General features: G+C 38.0%; 1 protein-coding gene and 2 pseudogenes across 1 annotated transcript in view; 1 reads left to right on the top strand and 2 right to left on the bottom strand.

Moving 5' to 3' along the window:
• LOC119524221 (cysteine-rich hydrophobic domain-containing protein 1-like) overlaps nucleotides 1–19,160 on the top strand; it is a 133,189-nt gene that overhangs the window by 27,541 nt on the left and 86,488 nt on the right. The window contains 2 exon segments of the mRNA XM_037822869.1: nucleotides 3,920–3,937; nucleotides 5,620–5,771. Coding sequence (XP_037678797.1) covers nucleotides 3,920–3,937; nucleotides 5,620–5,771 — 170 coding nt within the window.
• On the bottom strand, nucleotides 4,552–5,028 carry LOC119524220 (annotated as a pseudogene).
• LOC119523968 lies at nucleotides 13,957–14,671 on the bottom strand (annotated as a pseudogene).

Here is a 19,160-nt window from a genome sequence, read left to right as displayed (position 1 = left end):
TTTTAGCTTCTTATTACAGAGGTGAGATTTAAAAGGAAAGCAGTTGGTTGAGATAAGATACAGAAATGGGATCAGCAAAAATGAAAAATTCTTTTATGGCTTGTTCATCCTATTTGGTAAAACTAATGACTGTTCCAGTCTTTAATATTAGTTTAAATGGGGTGTAATATTTCATTAAACTAACATTTTAAAATGAAATAAAAAGTCTGAAAGAGCTCAGCTATTGACTTGGGCCCTTTGTGAAGTTTCAACTGCTTGGTTTTTTTTTTTTTTTCTTTTTTTTATTCATTTTATTGAGATATATTCACATACCATGCAGTCATACAAAACAAAGCATACATTCAGTTGTTTACAGTACCATTATATAGTTGTGCATTCATCACCAAAATTATTGTTTGACATTTTCACCACCACACACACAAGAACAATAAGAATAAAAATTAAAGTGAAAAAGAACAATTAAAGAAAAAAGAACACTGGGTGCCCTTTTTTTTTCTTCCCCCATTTTTCTACTCGTGCATCCATAAACTAGACAAACGGGAGTGTGGTCCACACAGCTTTCCCAATCACATTGTCACCCCTCATAAGCTACATTTTTATACAATCGTCTTCAAGATTCATGGGTTCTGGGTTGTAGTCTGATAGTTTCAGGTATTTACTGCTAGCTATTCCAATTCATTAGAACCTAAAACGGTTGTCTACATTGTGTGTAAGAATGCCCACCAGAGTGACCTCTCAGCTCCTTTTGGAATCTCTCTGCTACTGAAGCTTTCACATCCCCGTTTTGGTCAAGAAGATGTTCTCCATCCCATGATGCCAGGTCTAGATTCCTCCCCAGGAGTCATATTCCACGTTGCCAGGGAGATTCACTCCCTGGGGTGTCAGATCCCACGTAGGGGGGAGGGCAGTGATTTCACCTTTCAAGTTGGCTTAGCTAGAGAGACAGGGCCACATCTGAGCAAGAAAGAGGCATTCGGGAGGGGGCTGTTAGGCACAATTATAGGGAGGACTAGCCTCTCCTTTGTAGCAACAGTCTTCCCAAAGGCAAGTCCCATGGTAGAGGGCTCAGCCCATCAAACCACCAGTCCCCTATGTCTGTGAACACATCAGCAACCATCAAAATGGGGAAGCCCAATACCCCTGCATACTCCATCAGCTCCTCAAGGGGGCTCTGCATATTTTTTTCCTTATTTTTTTTTTTTAAATCAACTGTATGAAAAAAATAAAATAAAATAAATAAATAAAAATACAATAAAAGAACATTTCAAAGAGACCATAACAAGGGAGTAACAAAAAGACAACTAACCTAAGATAACTGCTTTACTTCCAACATGTTCCTACTCTACCCCAAGAAAGTAACCTAATATAGCAACATTACTGTGAACTTGTTCCTACCATACCCATCAGAAATTAACAGACTGTAGTCATTCCTGGGCATTCCCAGAACATAAAATTTACCCACGATAGCTTATCTGTTCTTCTTGGATTATCGTTCCCCCTTCCTTAATTGCCCTCTATCACTGGTTCCCCTACATTCTACATTATAAACCATTTGTTTTACATTTTTCAAAGTTCACATTAGTGGTAGCATATAATATTTCTCTTTTTGTGCCTGGCTTATTTCGCTCAGCATTATCATCTTCAGGGTTCATCCATGTTGTCATATGTTTCACGACATCGTTCCTTCTTAGAGCTGTGTAGTATTCCATCGCGTATAAATACCAAATTTTATTTATCCACTCATATGTTGAAAGACATTTGGATTGTTTCCATCTCTTGGCAATTGTGAATAATGCTGCTGTGAACATTGGCGTGCAGATATCTGTTCATGTCACTGCTTTCAGATCTTCCGGGTATATACCGAGAAGTGCAGTTGCTGGATTGAAGGGTAACTCTATATCTATCTAGTTTTCTAAGGAACTGCCAGACTGACTTCCAGAGTGGCTGAACCATTATACAGTCCCACCAACAATGAATAAGAGTTCCAATTTCTCCACATCCTCTCCAGCATTTGTAGTTTCCTGTTTCTTTAATGGCAGCCGTTCTAATTGGTGTGAGATGGTATCTCATTGTGGTCTTAATTTGCATCTAATAGCTAGTGAAGCTGAACATTTTTTGATGTGTTTCTTGGCCATTTGTATTTCCTCTTCAGACAGCTGTCTTTTCATATCTTTTGCCCATTTTATAATTGGGCTATCTGTACTATTGACATTGAGTTGTAGGATTTCTTTATACATGCAAGATATCAGTCTTTTGTCAGATACATGGTTTCCAAAAATCTTTTCCCATTGAGTTGGCTGCCTCTTCACCTTTTTGACAAATTCCCTTGAGGTACAGAAACTTCTAAGCTTGAGGAGTTCCCATTTGTCTATTTTTTCTTTTGTTGCTTGTGCTTTGGGTGTAAAGTCTAGGAAGTGGCCACCTAATACAAGGTCTTGAAGATGTTTTCCTACATTATCTTCTAGGAGTTTTATGGTACTGTCTTTTATATTGAGATCTTTGCTCCACTTTGAGTTAATTTTTGTGTGGGGTGTGAGGTAGGGGTCCTCTTTCATTCTTTTGAATATGGGTATCCAACTCTCCCAGCCCCATTTGTTGAAAAGACTGTTATGTCCCCGTTCAGTGGCTTTGGGGACCTTATCAAAGATCAATGAGCTGTAGATCTGGGGATCTATCTACAAATTCTCACTTTGATTTCATTGATCAATATGTCTCTCTTTGTGCCAGTACCATGCTGTTTTGACAACTGTGGTTTATAGTAAGCTTCAAAGTCAGGAGTGTTAGTCCTCCACTTCATTTTTCTTTTTTAGAGTGTCTTTAGCAATTCAAGGCATCTTCCCTTTCCAAATACATTTGATAACTAGCTTTTCCAAGTCTGCAAAGTAGGTTGTTGGAATTTTGATTGGGATTGCATTGAATCTGTAGATGAGTTTGGGTAGAATTGACATCTTAATGACATTTAGCCTTCCTGTCTGTGAACATGGAATATTTTTCCATCTTTTTAGGTCCATTTCTATTTCTTTTACTAGAGTTATGTAGTTCTCTTTGTATAGGTCTTTTACGTCTTTGGTTAAGTTATTCCTAGGTACTTGATTTTTTTAGTTGCTATTAAAAATGGTATTTTCTTGAGTGTCTCTTCAATTTGTTCATTTCTAGCATATAGAAACATTGCTGACTTACATGCATTAATCTTGTATCCCGCTACTTTGCTAAATTTGTTTATTGTCTCTAGTAGCTGTATCATCGATTTCCCAGCATTTTCCAGATATAAGATCATATCATCTGCAAACAATGAGTTTTACTTCTTCATTTCCAATTTGGATGCATTTTATTTCTTTGTCTTGCTAGACTGCCCTGGCTAGCACTTCCAGCACAATGTTGAATAACAGTGGTGACAGTGGGCATCCTTGTCTTGTTCCTGATCTTAGAGGGAAGGCTTTCAGTCTCTCAGCATTGAGTACTATGCTGGCTGTGGATTTTTCATATATGCTCTTTATCATATTGAGGAAGTTTCCTTCAATTCCTACGTTTTGAAGTGTTTTTATCAAAAAGGGATGTTGGATTTTGTCGAATGGTTTTTCAGCATCTATTGAGATGATCATTTGATTTTTCTCTTTTGTTTTGTTAATGTGTTATAATACATTGATTTTCTTATGTTGAACCATCCTTGCATGCCTGCAATGACCCCCACTTGGTCATGGTGTATGATTTTTTTAATGTGTCTTTGGATTTGATTTGCAAGTATTTTTTTGAGAATTTTTGCATGTATATTCATTGGGGAGATCGGCCTGTAGTTTTCCTTTTTTGTAGCATCGTTGCCTGGTTTTGGTATTAGATTGATGTTAGCTTCATAAAATGAGTTAGGTAGTACTCCATTTTCTTCAATGTTTTGAAAGAGTTTAAGTAAGATTGGTGTCAGTTCTTTTTGGAAAATTTGGTAGAATTCCCCTATGAAGCCATCTGGCCCTGGGCATTTATTTTCGGAAGCTTTTTGATGACTGCTTTGATCTCTTTACTTGTGATTGGTTGGTTTTGTCTTCTGTTTCTTCTCTGGTCAGTCTAAGTTGTTCATATGTTTCCAGGAAATTGTCCATTTCCTCTACATTATCCAGTTTGTTGACATACAGTTGTCAGCTGCTTATTAAATGTATTAGAATGCTAGCCATCCTTGGATTAGTATGTTAAGGTTAAACACTGGAAAGAAATAATTGTTATAAAACACACAAAAAGCATTTAATTTTGTAGTTCTACTATTTTGTTTGTTCCACTGGTTTTGTTATTGGGATAAGATAAGCGGTCCAGTTTGTTTAAGAACATTTAATGTACCCTATAAACTGTCTGAATCAAAGATTTTTATTAAGTCTTCTGCCAAACACAACATTGATTTCTGTCTACAATTCTTTTTAAGATAAAAATCAGTAAGTCAATTTAAAAAAAAATGTGGCCTTGAGATATGGAGCATTACACTTTTAACACACTAAATGAAAAACCTAGAACATCACTGTTAAGATGTTAATCATTGTTAGCCTTCAGCAATGAATGGATGCAGCTTTAGTGTGACTTCTCTAAATATGCTTTGCAGCATCTAACACACTGCTGGTATACAGTCTCAAAGTCAGAGTCATTCCCATAATAGGGATCCTCAGTAATAAGTTGTTTTTATGGATTGTAGCGCCCACGTAGTTCAGTTTGTGCTTTGCAGTTTTTAACTTCACTGCCTTTTCTATTCAGATCTCTCAGATTGCTCTCATCCATACATAGTATATAATCAAATGTGGCAAAGTCTTCTTTGGTAATATACCAGGCCATGTGATTCATAGGAATATCATGCTTCTTCATGCAGTTTTGCCCTCAATAATCAGGAGGGTTTCCTATCTCATAAGTGGATGTTGCAGCACTGTCTATCCTCCAATTATCTGAAATATTTTGGTCAGTTACAAGTTTTTTGAAAACTGCTTCTGCAATGGGTGATCGACAAATGTTACTCAAACATACAAACAGCACTGACTTGGGCAGCTGCACTGCCATCTTCTCGGGAGCAAAGAGACAGCATTGTCTTTTATTAGTGTAGTTTTCCCTTGCAGAAAATGTAAAGTGTTAAATTTGGTATGTTGAAATTTGCCAGGGAGAAAATTTTTTGAGAGGTGCCTTTTAAAAAGTAATCCAGGAATATTACTTTCAATTCCATTTCCTCTGGTAGTATTTGAATTTTTAGTGTTTTATGCTTCTTGTCTGACCTTTTAGTCATGATAACTTGAGACTAAATATCTTGCCTTAGTAATGAGTAATGACAATAATTGGTAAGAAAACTGCCTGATAGATGTCATTTACCATTGATATTATTGTTGTTATTTCATTTTTGTCATTTCAGAAAGTCGTTTTTGAAAATCAGGCTAAGTTCTGTGAACATAAAGTTATATTGTTTTGCTTTTTAATGTCATCCAAGACTGTGTTTCATCCATATTTATGGAGGAAGGTGGGGCAGAAATATATTTAGATATTTGTAAATGCTTAAAGTATTCCTATTAATTAATAAGACAAGTGTTTTCCTTAGGTGTAGAGATAATTTGTGACACGCTGCCCACAAACTGTTAAAGAGAATGCTCTTGTTGCAGGTAGCCCTGGAAGAATTTAAGACCAGCATTGGCCGAGTGAATGCATATTTAAAAAAAGCTCTCCCAGTTAATGTGAAATGGCTGCTGTGTGGTTGCCTCTGCTGCTGTTGCACACTGGGTTGCAGCCTGTGGCCTGTTGTTTGTCTCAACAAAGGAGTAAGTAACCATTTATTGTATAATAACAGTAAATGGTTTATTGAGCACTTGCTATGTGCCAAGAACAATTTCCAAGTATTTTATATGATGTATTTAATTTGTCCAACCATTATCAATTCCATCACTCTTTATCACTTAATAGAGGTTCCCATCATTTTTTTTTAATTTTGAAATAAATTCAAAGTTATATGAACAGTTGCGAAAACAGTACTATCCCCATACACAGAATTCCATCATACCCTGACTCCCCTCCCCCGATAGCTCAATCCACCAACTTTAACATGCTGTCACATCACTATTTCTTTCCTTCCCTCCCTATCTGTCATCCATCATCTATTGCTCTGTCTTCTGAACATATGAGAGTTAGCAGCACACATCCTTGAACATACACTGTAATTCACATATACACTTCCCATGAACAAGAACATTCTTTTATGCAATCACATTAAGTGCAGCTAAGAAGTACAGTAGAATCAACAATGATACAAAGCTTACATTCTATATTTCCTTTTCCTTATGTCTCAACTGTGTCCCTTTGAGCCACCTGTCCTCTATCCTCCAGTCCCATCCAAGTTCATCCTTAGCATTCAGTTGTCATCTAGTTAGACTGTCTTTTGTTTTTTTCAGTTGTGGAAACATATATACAGCCTAAATCTTCCCATTCCACCCCCTCCCTTGCCTTTCATTAGTGGGATTAATCATGTTTGGAATGTTGTAATGCTCTTTCCCACCATGCATTACTAGAAATTTCCCTTCACCTCCAACAGCAACCCTACACTCATTTCTTAACTCCCCATTGCCCCTTCCCCCATTTCTCTTAACCCAAACTCTACATTTCATCTTTATGGTTATATTCTCTGAAAATTTCTTTGTGTTTACTGTGGGGCTTAAAATTAACCTCTTAAATCCATACCAATCTTGTTTTTCTTTGATACCACCTTCACTTCAATAGGACACATAAACTATTTCCTATACTCCTCCATTCCCCCACCTTTATATAGTTGTCTACAATTACATATTTTACATTGAGTTCAAAACCACTGATTTGTCCTTAGAGTTTGTGTATTTTATATCATATAGGAAGTAAATATTGGAATTACAGTTCAAAAATTATTGACTTCTATTTGTATTCCATTGTGATTGGAGAATGTGCTTTGAATATATTCAATTTTTTTTTTAATTTCTTGAGGTTTGTTTTATGTCCCAGCTTATGGTTCCTTCTGGAGAAAGATCTGTGATGACTAGAGAAAAATGAGTGTCCTGGTGCTTTGGGATGTAAGGTACTATATATGTCTGTTAAAATTCTCTCTCTCTTTCTCCTTTCCCTGTCTCTCTGCCGGCAGGGCTCCCCTCAGAATCTGAAGTAGGGCAGATCTTTCATCGGCGAAGTCTCTCAGCATTTGAAGGAGAGTTTTGCTGGATAAAGTATTCTTGGTTGGAAATTTTTCTCTCTCAGAATTTTAAATATGTCATGCCACTGACTTCTCACCTGCATGGTGGCCACTGAGTAGTCACTACTTAGCCTTATGTTGTTTCCTTTGTATGTGGTGAATTGCTTTTGTCTTTCTGCTTTCAGAACTTGCTCCTTCTCTTCAGTATTTGACAGTCTGATCAGAATATGTCTTGCAGTGGGTTTATTTCAATTTATTCTATTTGGAGTTCGCTGGGCATTTATGCTTTGTGTATTTGTATTGTGTAGAAGGTTGGGGAAGTTTTCCCCAAGAAATTCTTTGAATACTCTTCCTAGCCCTCTACGCTTCTCTTCCCCTTCTGGGACACCAATGAGTCTTAAGTGTGGATGTTTTATTTTATCTATCATATCCCTGAGATCCATTTCGATGTTTTCGATTTTTTTCTCCATTCTTTCTTTTGTTCTTTCATTTTCTGTTCTGTGGGATTCTAGGACACTGAGATGTTGTTCAGCTTCCTCTCGTCTTGTATTGTGAATATCCAGAGTCTTTTTAATTTGGCCAACAGTTTCTTTTATTTCCATAAGATCTTCTATTTTTCTATTTACTCTTGCAATGTCTTCTTTATGCTCTTCTAGGGTCTTCTTTATGTCACGTATATCCTGGGCCATGGTCTTCTTGATGTCCTTTAAATCCTTTGCCATGTTTTTGTTCCTCAATTGTAGTTCTTTGATTAATTTTGCGAGGTACAGTGTATCTTCTGATATTTTCATTTGTTTGTTTGGTGTTGGATTCTGCATATCTTCTGGTTTTATCATATGCATTAAGATTTTCTGTTGTTTTGGCCTCTTGGCATTTGTTTTGCTTGATAGGGTTCTTTCAAGTTGTAAAGAAAAAGGGTTATCGATCTCATTTTTCAGGAACACAGTTTGGTGACGTAGACTTTCTCTAACCAGCAGACGGCATCTGTGAGTCACCTATATCCCTCAAGTCAGTACTCAACCTTGTTCCCGCTTTGTGTGGGGAAATGATTCTTGTGGGTTCAGTTGGAGAACTCAGTTTGGGTGTGTTGCTGGAGCTGTCTGCCCTGAATGTGGAGCGTGTGTATGGGTGGCCAGGGAGGAAGGGCAGTTTTAATGTTCAAATTCCCCAGGATCCCCGAGATTCAAGGCTGCCACAAGAGTCTAAGCCTTCATTTCAGTTCAGCCCCAGACCCTCTCTCTCGCTGATCCAGAAACCACCAGACTTGGCCTAGTATCCCTGGGTTCTCTGAGCGGATCCCCCTTCCCAGCTGCGCTCCTCCAGGAGCTCAGCCAAGGGAATGCCATACTACGTCACCAGTGCACGCCATCCCTCAAGGGAAGCCCTTGGCCGCTGGTACGTGCGGCAGTACACTTTCAGCCTGAGGCAAAAATGGCTGAATGGGGTGTCTCAGCCCCCTCCTCCTCACACAGTTCCTCCTTCCCAGCTCTGGGACAACTGGCGGGGCTCTGGGCTGTGGGCACGGCCCCGGGCAGGAGTTTATCCAGCCCTCCTGGGGGCCAGCTGCTAGCTGCGGGGTTTCTTTCTGCTTCCGGATCTCCCCTCCTTTCCCCTGGACCCAAGGGTATCTGCTGTGGGCTATCTTCCTGGCCAGACACCGAGAGGCCGGCCCAGCCCCCTGTTGCTGTGTTTTACTGTGTGGTTCCCACAATCACAGCTGGAGCCGCTCCTGGGTCCCCCCCCCTTTTTTTCTTTAAAAGAACCAGCTGGTCTCCAAACGCTGAATCCTGGCTTCCCCAGCCTGCTGCACAGCTGCGGGTCTTCCAGCCAGCTTAATCACTCATTTCAGAATGCCGACTCCCGGTTTCACCAAGTATACGGCCCCTCTGGAGCTAGGAGCCCTCGTCCAGCTGGTGCATCATTGCAACCAGTATTCTAGGTCACTTTCTGATTTTTAGCTAGTGTTTTTCACAGAGGCGTTTTTTTTTCGCCCTGTCTCAGCTAGCCGCCATTGTAGTTTCCTCTCCTCCCATCATTTTAAGCAAATACAATGTAAGAGGAGTACTTAAGTAAATATAAATATAAGTGGGATACTTATTCATTTTACAAAACCTAAAGCTGTGATATAAGGTATTTCCAGGTGTGGTTGTATGGGACAGCTTCTTGTGATCCAAAAAAAGGCAGAAGGGAGAGTAACTTTCAAAGTCAGGGTGAAAATCTTGAATATGTGACAGTACTAGTTATGTCTTGAATTTAAGACTACTGTCTAAAAATCTACTATCTTAATCTCTTCTTTAAATGTACAATTTACTGTTTGGATTTTTTTTCCCAGTGAGAAGATATTTTTAGAACTTTTAATGCAGGCAGTGAGGAAAATTAATTCATTTTATCTTAAGTTCTTTTCCCTGTACCACACTGATGATTTCGTATAAACTTTTAAATAATAATTAACCCACTGAAAACTATATCACCTTGTGGAGGAATAATTAATGGCGCAATTATTTCATAAAGGGCAAAAACTATTCCCAAGAAGTACTCCTTGTTTTTCCTCTCCATTCTTCTCCTACCCTTCTTAATGTCTACTTCAAAAAGATAAATAATAAAATAGCCGTAAACCTGTGACTTTTAGAATGGAAAAGTTAAGCGTTTTATCGATTCCTTTGGTAATTTCCAGCAGGTCAGAACTTTGCTTTAAATAGAGCTAAGTTTATTGTTCGTCAGAGCATGTACAATATTCCCAAATAGCTTTCTATAGGTTAAAAATAACAGACAGGATAAATTTGTTTTCTTAATTGTCAGATGTCACTTTTTTTCCAAAATATTCAAGAAACATGATGTATACAACCTACTCTCAAATGTTCAGAAAATTGGCAGGAAGGAAGAAGGAAGGGAGGGAGGGAGGGCAGACAAGCAGGCAAACATGAAATGTCACAAATGTTAAAATAAGCTGATTTGATTATCTTGGAGATGGATATGTTGGAGTTCTCTGTGTGGGTGTTATATTACTTTTGCAATGGTCCTGTGAGATTGAAATTATTTCAAAATAAAAACTGTAAAGAAAAGTTAAAATCAATAACTCCTTTACCTATTCTCATTATTTTTAAAGCCTCAGTGTGTATGAATTCATGATTTAGATTGTCATGCAATACAGCCGATCTCAATTAAGGACAGATTTGTTTTTGGTTTTAATGTTGTCTACGATTTATTTTTCTTGTTGATGACATATTTCCTCTTTACCTATTTATAAATACCTCTACCAGAAAGTCTGAAATAGCAATTTTTTCAGTCATTTGATTTTGCTGTTAGTACTTCTGATAGAATATTTGATGGAAAACAAGATTAATACTGGTGCTGTAATCTCTCCTTATTATCCCCCATTACTTTTGGTAATTAAGAGTTTATACTGAGATGAACCCAGTGCAGACATCAAGTCACACTCTGACCAGCATTCGGCACGAGATCACTCAGTTTGGCAAATCAACCCAGGAAGAGCTTTCAGTCTTTAAGTGTCCCCCAGTTGTCAGTAGAGATCCCAGTGATAAAAGTCAGCAGTCTGAATCCTCAAGGCTGAATCTCTGAGAAATCTTGCTAAATATGGCTTTAGATCTCAGAACCTCCTTTCATTGTGACCTATCCAGGAATGATCCTGGGTCAGACAATATAGAGTGTGAACCCACCCAAGGACCTGGTGTCCAGAAGGGAGAGGGGACCTCTAAGTTTCAGGGCCTTAGCTCAGCTTTATCAGACCAACAATGGCTCATTTGCAAGGCAGGAAATAAAAAGACTCTGTAAAGTATTCACTTGTGGCCACAGCCAGAAAAACATCACAAGGAAGAAATTATTTCTCAATTGGTCCTGGAACAGCTTGTGATGAATGGACACTGCAGAAACAAGTCCACCTTGATAGAGAAATGGGATGCAAGTGGAAGAAACCTGGAGAAACTCATGAAAGATCTCACTGATGATTGCATGAAGTCACCTGGCCTTGTCCACATCCACATACAGGGACAGCTAGCCCTCTTCTTGGAGAATATGCCCTTAAGAAAAGTCATTTTTCATCTCATGGAATAAATACCAGCAGGAACCCCAAGAAAAGAGAGCCTGAGAACACCCTTCCAGGGTCCGCAAGATATTTCCCTTCAAACAGGACAAGGAGATGAATATATATATAGACAGCAGCAACATTTCTGTGAAAATCAGTCAAGTAAATGACAGTATTACTAGCTGAGGCAATCAAGTACCTTCCCTAGTTGTTATTCAGGAAGAGAACAGCCATAAGCCTGAAGAGGGGAGTGTGTGCAGAACTCTGGAAGAGCAGGGCTTGGTTCCTCCAGATTCCAGGAAGAATCCCTAGGAGGACCCTCTTATCAAGATGCCCCTATGGAGGTGGGACCACAGTTTCTCCCCAGGCTGGACAAGCCACCCCTGAGCCTGTCTCTACTGACGAAAGCAATGATGGAACATCCAGGTGTGGGGTAAACCAAGAGAGAGTCCATGGTTCTCCCAAATCATACAGATGTGAGGACTGTCCCAGGATCTTTAGGTATCTCTCTCAGTTATATGCCCACCAGAGAAGACACAGGAATTAGAGACCATTTGTTTGTGCTGAGTGTCACAAAGGTTTCTTCTAGTCATCAGACCTACATGTGCACCAAAAGACTCTTGCAATGGAGAAGGCTTTCAAGTGCAGCACATGTGAAAAGTCCTTCAGCCACAAAACCAACTTGTGGGCTCATGAGAGAATCCACACCAGAGAGAAGCCCTACATGTGTTCCCTTTGCCAGAGAAGCTACCACCAGCCATCCACGTACCACCAATGTGTGCAGACCCACCAGAAAATTAATCTCAAAAGTGATTCTGCCACACCAGAAGCTTCCTCAGCTACTGTCCCCACATAAGATATATTTTATAATTATCTGATATGCCTAATATTTCCTGCAAAATGGTAATTATTTTAGTTGGGAGATCAGATATAGATTGGTTGCTTGGAAAGAATTATTCTGTGTGCCACCTTCCTTTATTATGTGATGCCCTTATTCAATGATTAAATTTTCTTGAGGAAAACTTCAGATAGAAAAAGAAATAAAAGGAAGCAAACAAAAAAAGTTTATACTGAATTTGAGATATCGTCTGTCAAGTAAAAATTTCATTAGTACAGAAGTTGTAAACTGTCATCCCATGAGCCAAATCCAGCCCACTCTGTATTTAAACATTTGAATCAATTGTTAGCATTTAAAAATTGGGATATTTAAAATAAAATTTGAGATGTCCAGCCTCTCCTGAAAAATCTAAAGGTCTGGTAGTAGTGGATCCACATACCCATATGCCAGCAATTGGCTTTAGCTGAATGGTGGCTGCTTCCTTTTGATAGGACATGCAGTCTCTAATTCAGCACAGAACCATCCAGCCCATTTCATCTGTTTGCATTACATGCCTTGCCCTTAGCTCCTGAATCTGTGCATGCCATATTCTTAATACTATTCTAGACAATGAATCACTAAGCAAGAGCTAGTAACCTTGTGCAAATTACTTTTTTTTTTTTGGAACCTCAGTTTCCTTACCTATAATATCTGGATGATACTACTTGGTGTTTTAGTTTTCTGGCTGCCAAAGCAAATTCCATGCAATGGGTTGACTTTAAGCAATGGGAATTTATTGGCTCACAATTTTGAGGCTAGGAGAAGTACAAAATCAAAGCCGCATCAAGGCAGTTCTTTCTCCCAGAAGACTGTGGTGTTCTGGGGCAGGCTATCGGCAATCCTTTGTCTTTGACTTTTCTGTCACATGGCAATGCACATGGCAGCCTCTCCTGGCTTCTCTCTTCTCTTCTGGGTTCCGTTGATGTTCAGTTTCTGGCTTCTCCCTCTGGCTATTTTTCTCTGCCAGACTTTGTTTTTCACTTTTACAAAAATTATTTTATCGCATAATGACTAGGTATTTTTATGAGGTGATGTGTACACCCAATTCACAACATTCTGCTTAAGGGAGACCAGGATCAATTCCGTAATCACTCCAAGAACCAACCAATTAATATTCAGCATTAATAGTCATTAAGATCAAACTTCCTGTATTAGAATAAATAAAGTTGATCTTTTGCCCGCATTTGACAGTTTCCTTTGAAACAAACTGTACCTTTAAAGATACATTGTAATTCTTGTACCTTTGTTTCAAAAGGCATCAGGTGTTTATTACTTACCTTTGAAAACATCCATAAGAATCTGGGCTGGTCTCCCACTTGTACTACATTAACTACCAGACTAACATTTCCAATAGATTTTGAATTATAAGAATTGTTTTCAGTTTTATTGAAAAAAAAATCATTGCACTTCAGATGAATAAAGAAAAAAAATACATAAAATTAGGTTTGGAGGATTCACCAAAATTCAACCGACATTATCTTAATTCATAGGAATATTTAATTCAGTCATTAGAAAAGTAACAAAAGGAAAAGAGACATTTTACCTTTAAATTCACTTTAAACAATAAATTATCACAATAATTTAAAAGAAGGTTGTTAGTAAGTAGAATCCAGAAAGTTCTTGAGTTAATGACAAGGCAAGGGATTTGCCTGATACATACTCATTTTTGGGATACAGACTGTATACATAATGCCACAAATTATTTTTCTGCGATATTAAGAGTAAACAGCCTATATTAGCAAAAGGTCAAATGAAAAAAATAAGTTAGAATTTAAAAACCAGTAAAACATTTATTCATCTCACTTTTTCAGTCTATGCTCAGTTCATTCACAATATTCTTTTTGACAATCAGTGAAATTCATTATATACCAAAAATTACACGTATTTATGTACAAATAAATTTATTTTCCCAGGAAGAGCTAATCTTTTTGTAAGAAGATTTCCCACATAGTCACAGTACATAACATCACAGAAAACCCACATTTAGCTTAAATGTCTCTGAATTGTTGCATTACAAGATGGTAGTTCAGTGTGCATGATAATTTGATTCAGTTTTTCCCGAATGTTTTCCAGAGTTGTTGATACAAATAGTGTGTTCTGTTGTCCATCTTCCTCTATAAAGAGTGTGCAAATTTAATGCCTTTAAAGTATTCCTGCAATTTTTAGATAAAGGAAAAATCTCTTCAGTACAATTACTGCTGGGAATTGAAACAAGTGCTGTTTTCCTTTTTCTGATTGGTTATTTATATTTCCAAAATTAGTCTGTTCATTCAGTGTGTAAGACTGGATTAAGTGCTTCTTTTTTTTCAAATTAGGTTGAAACTCCAATAGATCTGTACAGTCAAAACTTTGTGATTTAGCATCATGTTATGAAATAGTTAAGTATTTCACATCTTCAGCTGCCTCTCTAGAAATCACAGGTGGTGATCTTTTAGATTTGAGTGGAAGTCTGGATCCATCATGTGGAAACCAAGGAATAAATCTTGATAGCAGATGAGTAGGAAAGCCTTGAATTGCTTTTTATGCAATTTTTGACAGTTTTGGGGTTGCTCTCATACGATCAATAATGTAATATTACTTCTGTGGTCATTCTACAGTAATCCAATTACTCTTAATGAAGAGAAAATTTCTTAGCTGAGTTCCTCAAACCTAGAATGTGGTTTATAATTACAAGACTGTCTCTCTTTCCAAATCAGAGGGAAACAGGGCCTAAAATGGAAGTATTGCAAAGGATAACGTATGGTGGAGATGGCCTGTCCACAGAAGGTCTGCCTGACTTTTTTTTTTTTTTTGGTAGGGACATTCCAATAAAACTTTTTTTTTTTAATTAAATTCAGTTTTATTGAAATACATTCACACACCATACAATCATTCATGGTATACAATCCACTGTCCACAGTATGATAACATAGTTATGCGTTCATCACCACAGTCTATCTCTGAACATTTTCCTTACATCAGAAAGAACCAGAACAATAATAAAAATAAGAGTGAAAAAGAACACCCAAATCATCCCCCCATCCCACCCCATTTGTCCTTTAGTTTTTATCCCCATTTTTCTTCTCATCCATACACTAGATAAAGGGGGTGTGACCCACAAGGTCTTCACAATCACACTGTCACCCCTTGTAATCTACATTATTATATAATTGTCTTCAGGAGTCCAGACTCCTGGGTTGGAGTTTGGTAGTTTCAGGTATTTACTTCTAGCTATTCCAGTACATTAAAACCTGAGAGGTGTTATCTATATAGTGCATAAGAATGTCCACCAGAGTGACCTCTCAACTCCATTTGAAATCTCTCAGCCACTGAAACTATTTTGTCTCATTTTGCATCGCTCTTTTGGTCAAGAAGATAGTCCCAGTCCCACGATGCTGGGTCCACATTCATCCCCGGGAGTCATATTCTGCATTGCCAGGGAGATTTACACCCCTGGGGGTCGGGTCCCACATAGTGGGAGGGCAGCGAGTTCACCTGTCGAGATGGCTCAGTTAGAGAGAAGGAGGGCCACATCTGAGCAACAAAGAGGTAATCAGGGGGAGACTCTTAGGCACCATTACATGCAAGTTTAGACTCTCTTTTGTGGTAACGAGCTTCATAAGGGCAAGTCCCATGATCGAGGGCTCAGCACATCAAACTGCCAGTCCCAATGTTTGTGACATCAACACCAGCCCAGGTGAGGATGTCCAACACATCTGCACCTTCCCCCAGATCCTTGGGGCTGGGGAGGGAGAGGCTGTAAATATATTTTTTATTATCTGTCAAAATTGCTCTGGGATGTGTCACTATTTCACTCCAGCCTATACTAACCTACCGTATCTCACTTCCTATTCAGAGTTCCATGCAATTGTGGTGTTTAAACAAATTGACTGTAGAGTTGTACCATTTAGAAAATTTAGATCCTGTACCAAATAGATATCTCTTCCCTTGGTCTCACATGGAAGTTGAAGTTTTAAAACACAATCAGTTTCAACCTTTACCCTTTGGCCTGGCTTGCCCTGGTCTTAACCAGACCTGCTTCATTCATATCACTAATTGAAGTCTGGGCTATTTTTCAGCTTTTTTTTTTTTTTTTGACAGTGGCTGTATGCAGTAATATTGATATTCATATCTGCCAAGCTCTAGCTCTGAGTTTCAGGTGTCTCAGAGATATGCATTGTTCCAGAGACCAATCAGGTTATACGCTAGGGGATCAGCATCTCAAAGTTTAGAGATAGGCATTACAATTCAGGGATAGAGTTAACTGCTGTAAGAGCTTACAATCTAGGGACTGTTACAATTATTATGTCCACATTAGGCTATGTTCTAAGATTCAATTCTGAGTTTACACATTGTAGTTAGTCCATATTGGTGAGGCATCATCCCTCTCACCATGTTTTCTCCAACACTTTTACTCCTATATATATTTTTTCCTTCAATTTTATAGAGTTATATTCACATACCATACATTGATCCACAGTGTACAATCAGTTGTTCATGGTATCATCATAAGTTGTACATTTATCACCACAATCAGCACTTGAACATACTGATTACTACAAGAAAATTGCTTTTTTTTTAGCAATAAGAAAAAAATGATAAAAAGAAAAATAACATGTCATACAATACAATATACTAGTAAGGACAGCAAATAACACCGCTACCAAGAATCCCATATTCTTCCCCTATATCCCCCTCTCATATACATTTAGCATTGGCATATTGCCTTTGTTACATTTAATGGAGGTATATTACAATGTTGCTGTTGACCATAGACTCCAGTTTGCTTTGATTATGTTTTTTCCTGAATACCATCCCCTTTTCAAATTTCTGCATGGTTGACATTCATTTGCTTTCCCACATGCAAAAATATTTTTATATTTGTATATTTAGTAACAGTCATTGGCCACTCCAGTTTTTGCCACATTATACAGTCCCAGTCTTTATCATCTATCTTTACCTCTGGTGTCATGCATTCTCCTATCCCACCTCTTTCAGCTTTACTCACAGACATCTTTGTTCAGTGTACTTACAATACTGTGCTACCATCACACAGTATTATGCTATCTATTTCTGGATCTATGCAATCAATCCGAAACATTCTGTAGTCCTTCAGCATCAAATGGCTGATCTCTGCCCTCTTTCTATTTCCTGGTCACTTGTGTTGTCAGCTTTTAACTTCCAAAGTTTGTTCATTAATGTCTGTTCATATTAGTGAGACCATGCAGAATCTGTCCTTTTGTTTCTGGCTAACTTCACTCAACATGTCCTCAAGGTTCATCCACATTATTACATGATCCATGTCTTTGTTCTGTCTTACAGCTGCATAATCTTCCATCATATGTATGTACCACAGTTTGTTTATCCACTCGTCCTTTGATGGACATTTGAGCTGTTTCCATCTCTTGGCAATTGTGAATAATGCTGCAATAAACATCGGTTTACAAATGTCTGTTTGTGTCTTAAGTTTCAGTTCCTCTGAGTATATACCTAGCAATGGAATAGCTGGGTTATATGGCAAATATATATTTAGCTTCCTGAGGAACATCCATACTGTCTTCCAGAGTGGTTGCACCATTCTACATTCCCACCAACAATGAATAAGTGTGCTTCTCTCTCCACATCCTCCTCCAGCACTTGTCATTTTCTGTTTTTTTGGATAATGGCCATTCTGGTAGGTGTGAGATGATATCTCATTGTGGTTTTGATTTGCGTTTCCTTAATAGCCAGTGAAGCTGAGCATTTTTTTCATATGCTTTTGAGCCATTTGTATTTCCTCTTTAGAAAATGTCTGTTCATGTCTTTTGCCCATTTTTTAATTGGATTGTTTGTCTTTCTGTTATTGAGATGCAGGATTCCTTTATATATTCGGGATATTAAACCCTTATCTGATATGTGGTTTCCAAATATCATCTCCCATTGTGTAGGTTGCCTTTTGACTTTTGTGACAAAGTCCTGTGATGTACAAAAGTGTTTAATTTTGAGGAGATCCTGTTTGTGTATTTGTTCTTTGGTTGCTGTGCCTTGGGTGTGAGGTCTAAGAAACCACCTCCTATCACAAGATCTTTAAGATATTGCCCTACATTTTCTTCTAAGAGTTTTATGGTCTTGGTGCTAATGTTTAGGTCTTTGATCCACTTTGAGTTAATTTTGGTATAAGATGTGAGATGGACATCCTCTTTCATTCTTTTGAAGAACTGGATATCCAGTTCTTCAAACACCATTTATTGAACAGGCTGCTCTTTCCCAGTTGCTTTGGCTTCACTGCCTTATCAAAGATCAGTTGTCCGTAGATGCGAGGGTCTACTTCTGAACACTCAATTCGATTCCATCCATCAGTATATCTGTCCTTATGCCAGTACCATGCTGTTTTGAGCACTGTAGCTTTGTAATATGCTTCAAAGTCAGGTAGTGTGAGACCTCCCACTTCATTCCTCTTTCTCAAGATATTTTTGGCCATTCGGGGCACCTTACCCTTCCAAATAAATTTAGTTATTGGTTTTTCTATTTCTGTGAAGTAAGTTGTTGGGATTTGAATTGGTATTGCATTGAATCTGTAAATCAATTTAGGTAAAATTGCCATCTTAACTGTATTTAGTCTTCCAATCCATGAACATGGTATGTTCTTCCATGTTTTCAGGTCTTGTTCAATTTCTTTTAGCAGTTTCTTATAGTTTTCTATGTAAAGGTCTTTTGTGTCCTTGGTTAAGTTTATTCCTAAATACTTATTCTTTTGGTTGCTATTGTAAATGGGATTTTTTTCTTGATTTCCTCCTCTTGTTGCACATTACTTGTGTATGAGAAACACTACAGATTTTTGCATGTTGATCTTGTAGCCTGCTACTTTGCTGTATTCATTGACTAGTTCTAGTAGCTTTGCTGTAGATTTTTCTGGATTTCCTACATATAGAATCATGTCATCTGCAAATAGTGAAAGTTTTACTTCTTCCTCTCCAATTTGGATGCCTTTTATTTCTTTTTCTTGCCTAATTGCTCTAGCTAGAACTTCCAGAACAATGTTGAATAACAGTGGTGATAGTTGGGCATCCCTGTCTTGTTTCCTGATCTTAGAGGAAAAGCTTTCAGTCTCTCCCCATTGA

This window comes from Choloepus didactylus, chromosome Y (genome assembly GCF_015220235.1).
Source record: "Choloepus didactylus isolate mChoDid1 chromosome Y, mChoDid1.pri, whole genome shotgun sequence".
Taxonomy (NCBI): domain Eukaryota; kingdom Metazoa; phylum Chordata; class Mammalia; order Pilosa; family Megalonychidae; genus Choloepus; species Choloepus didactylus.
This window is presented reverse-complemented; position numbering and strand designations above follow the sequence as displayed.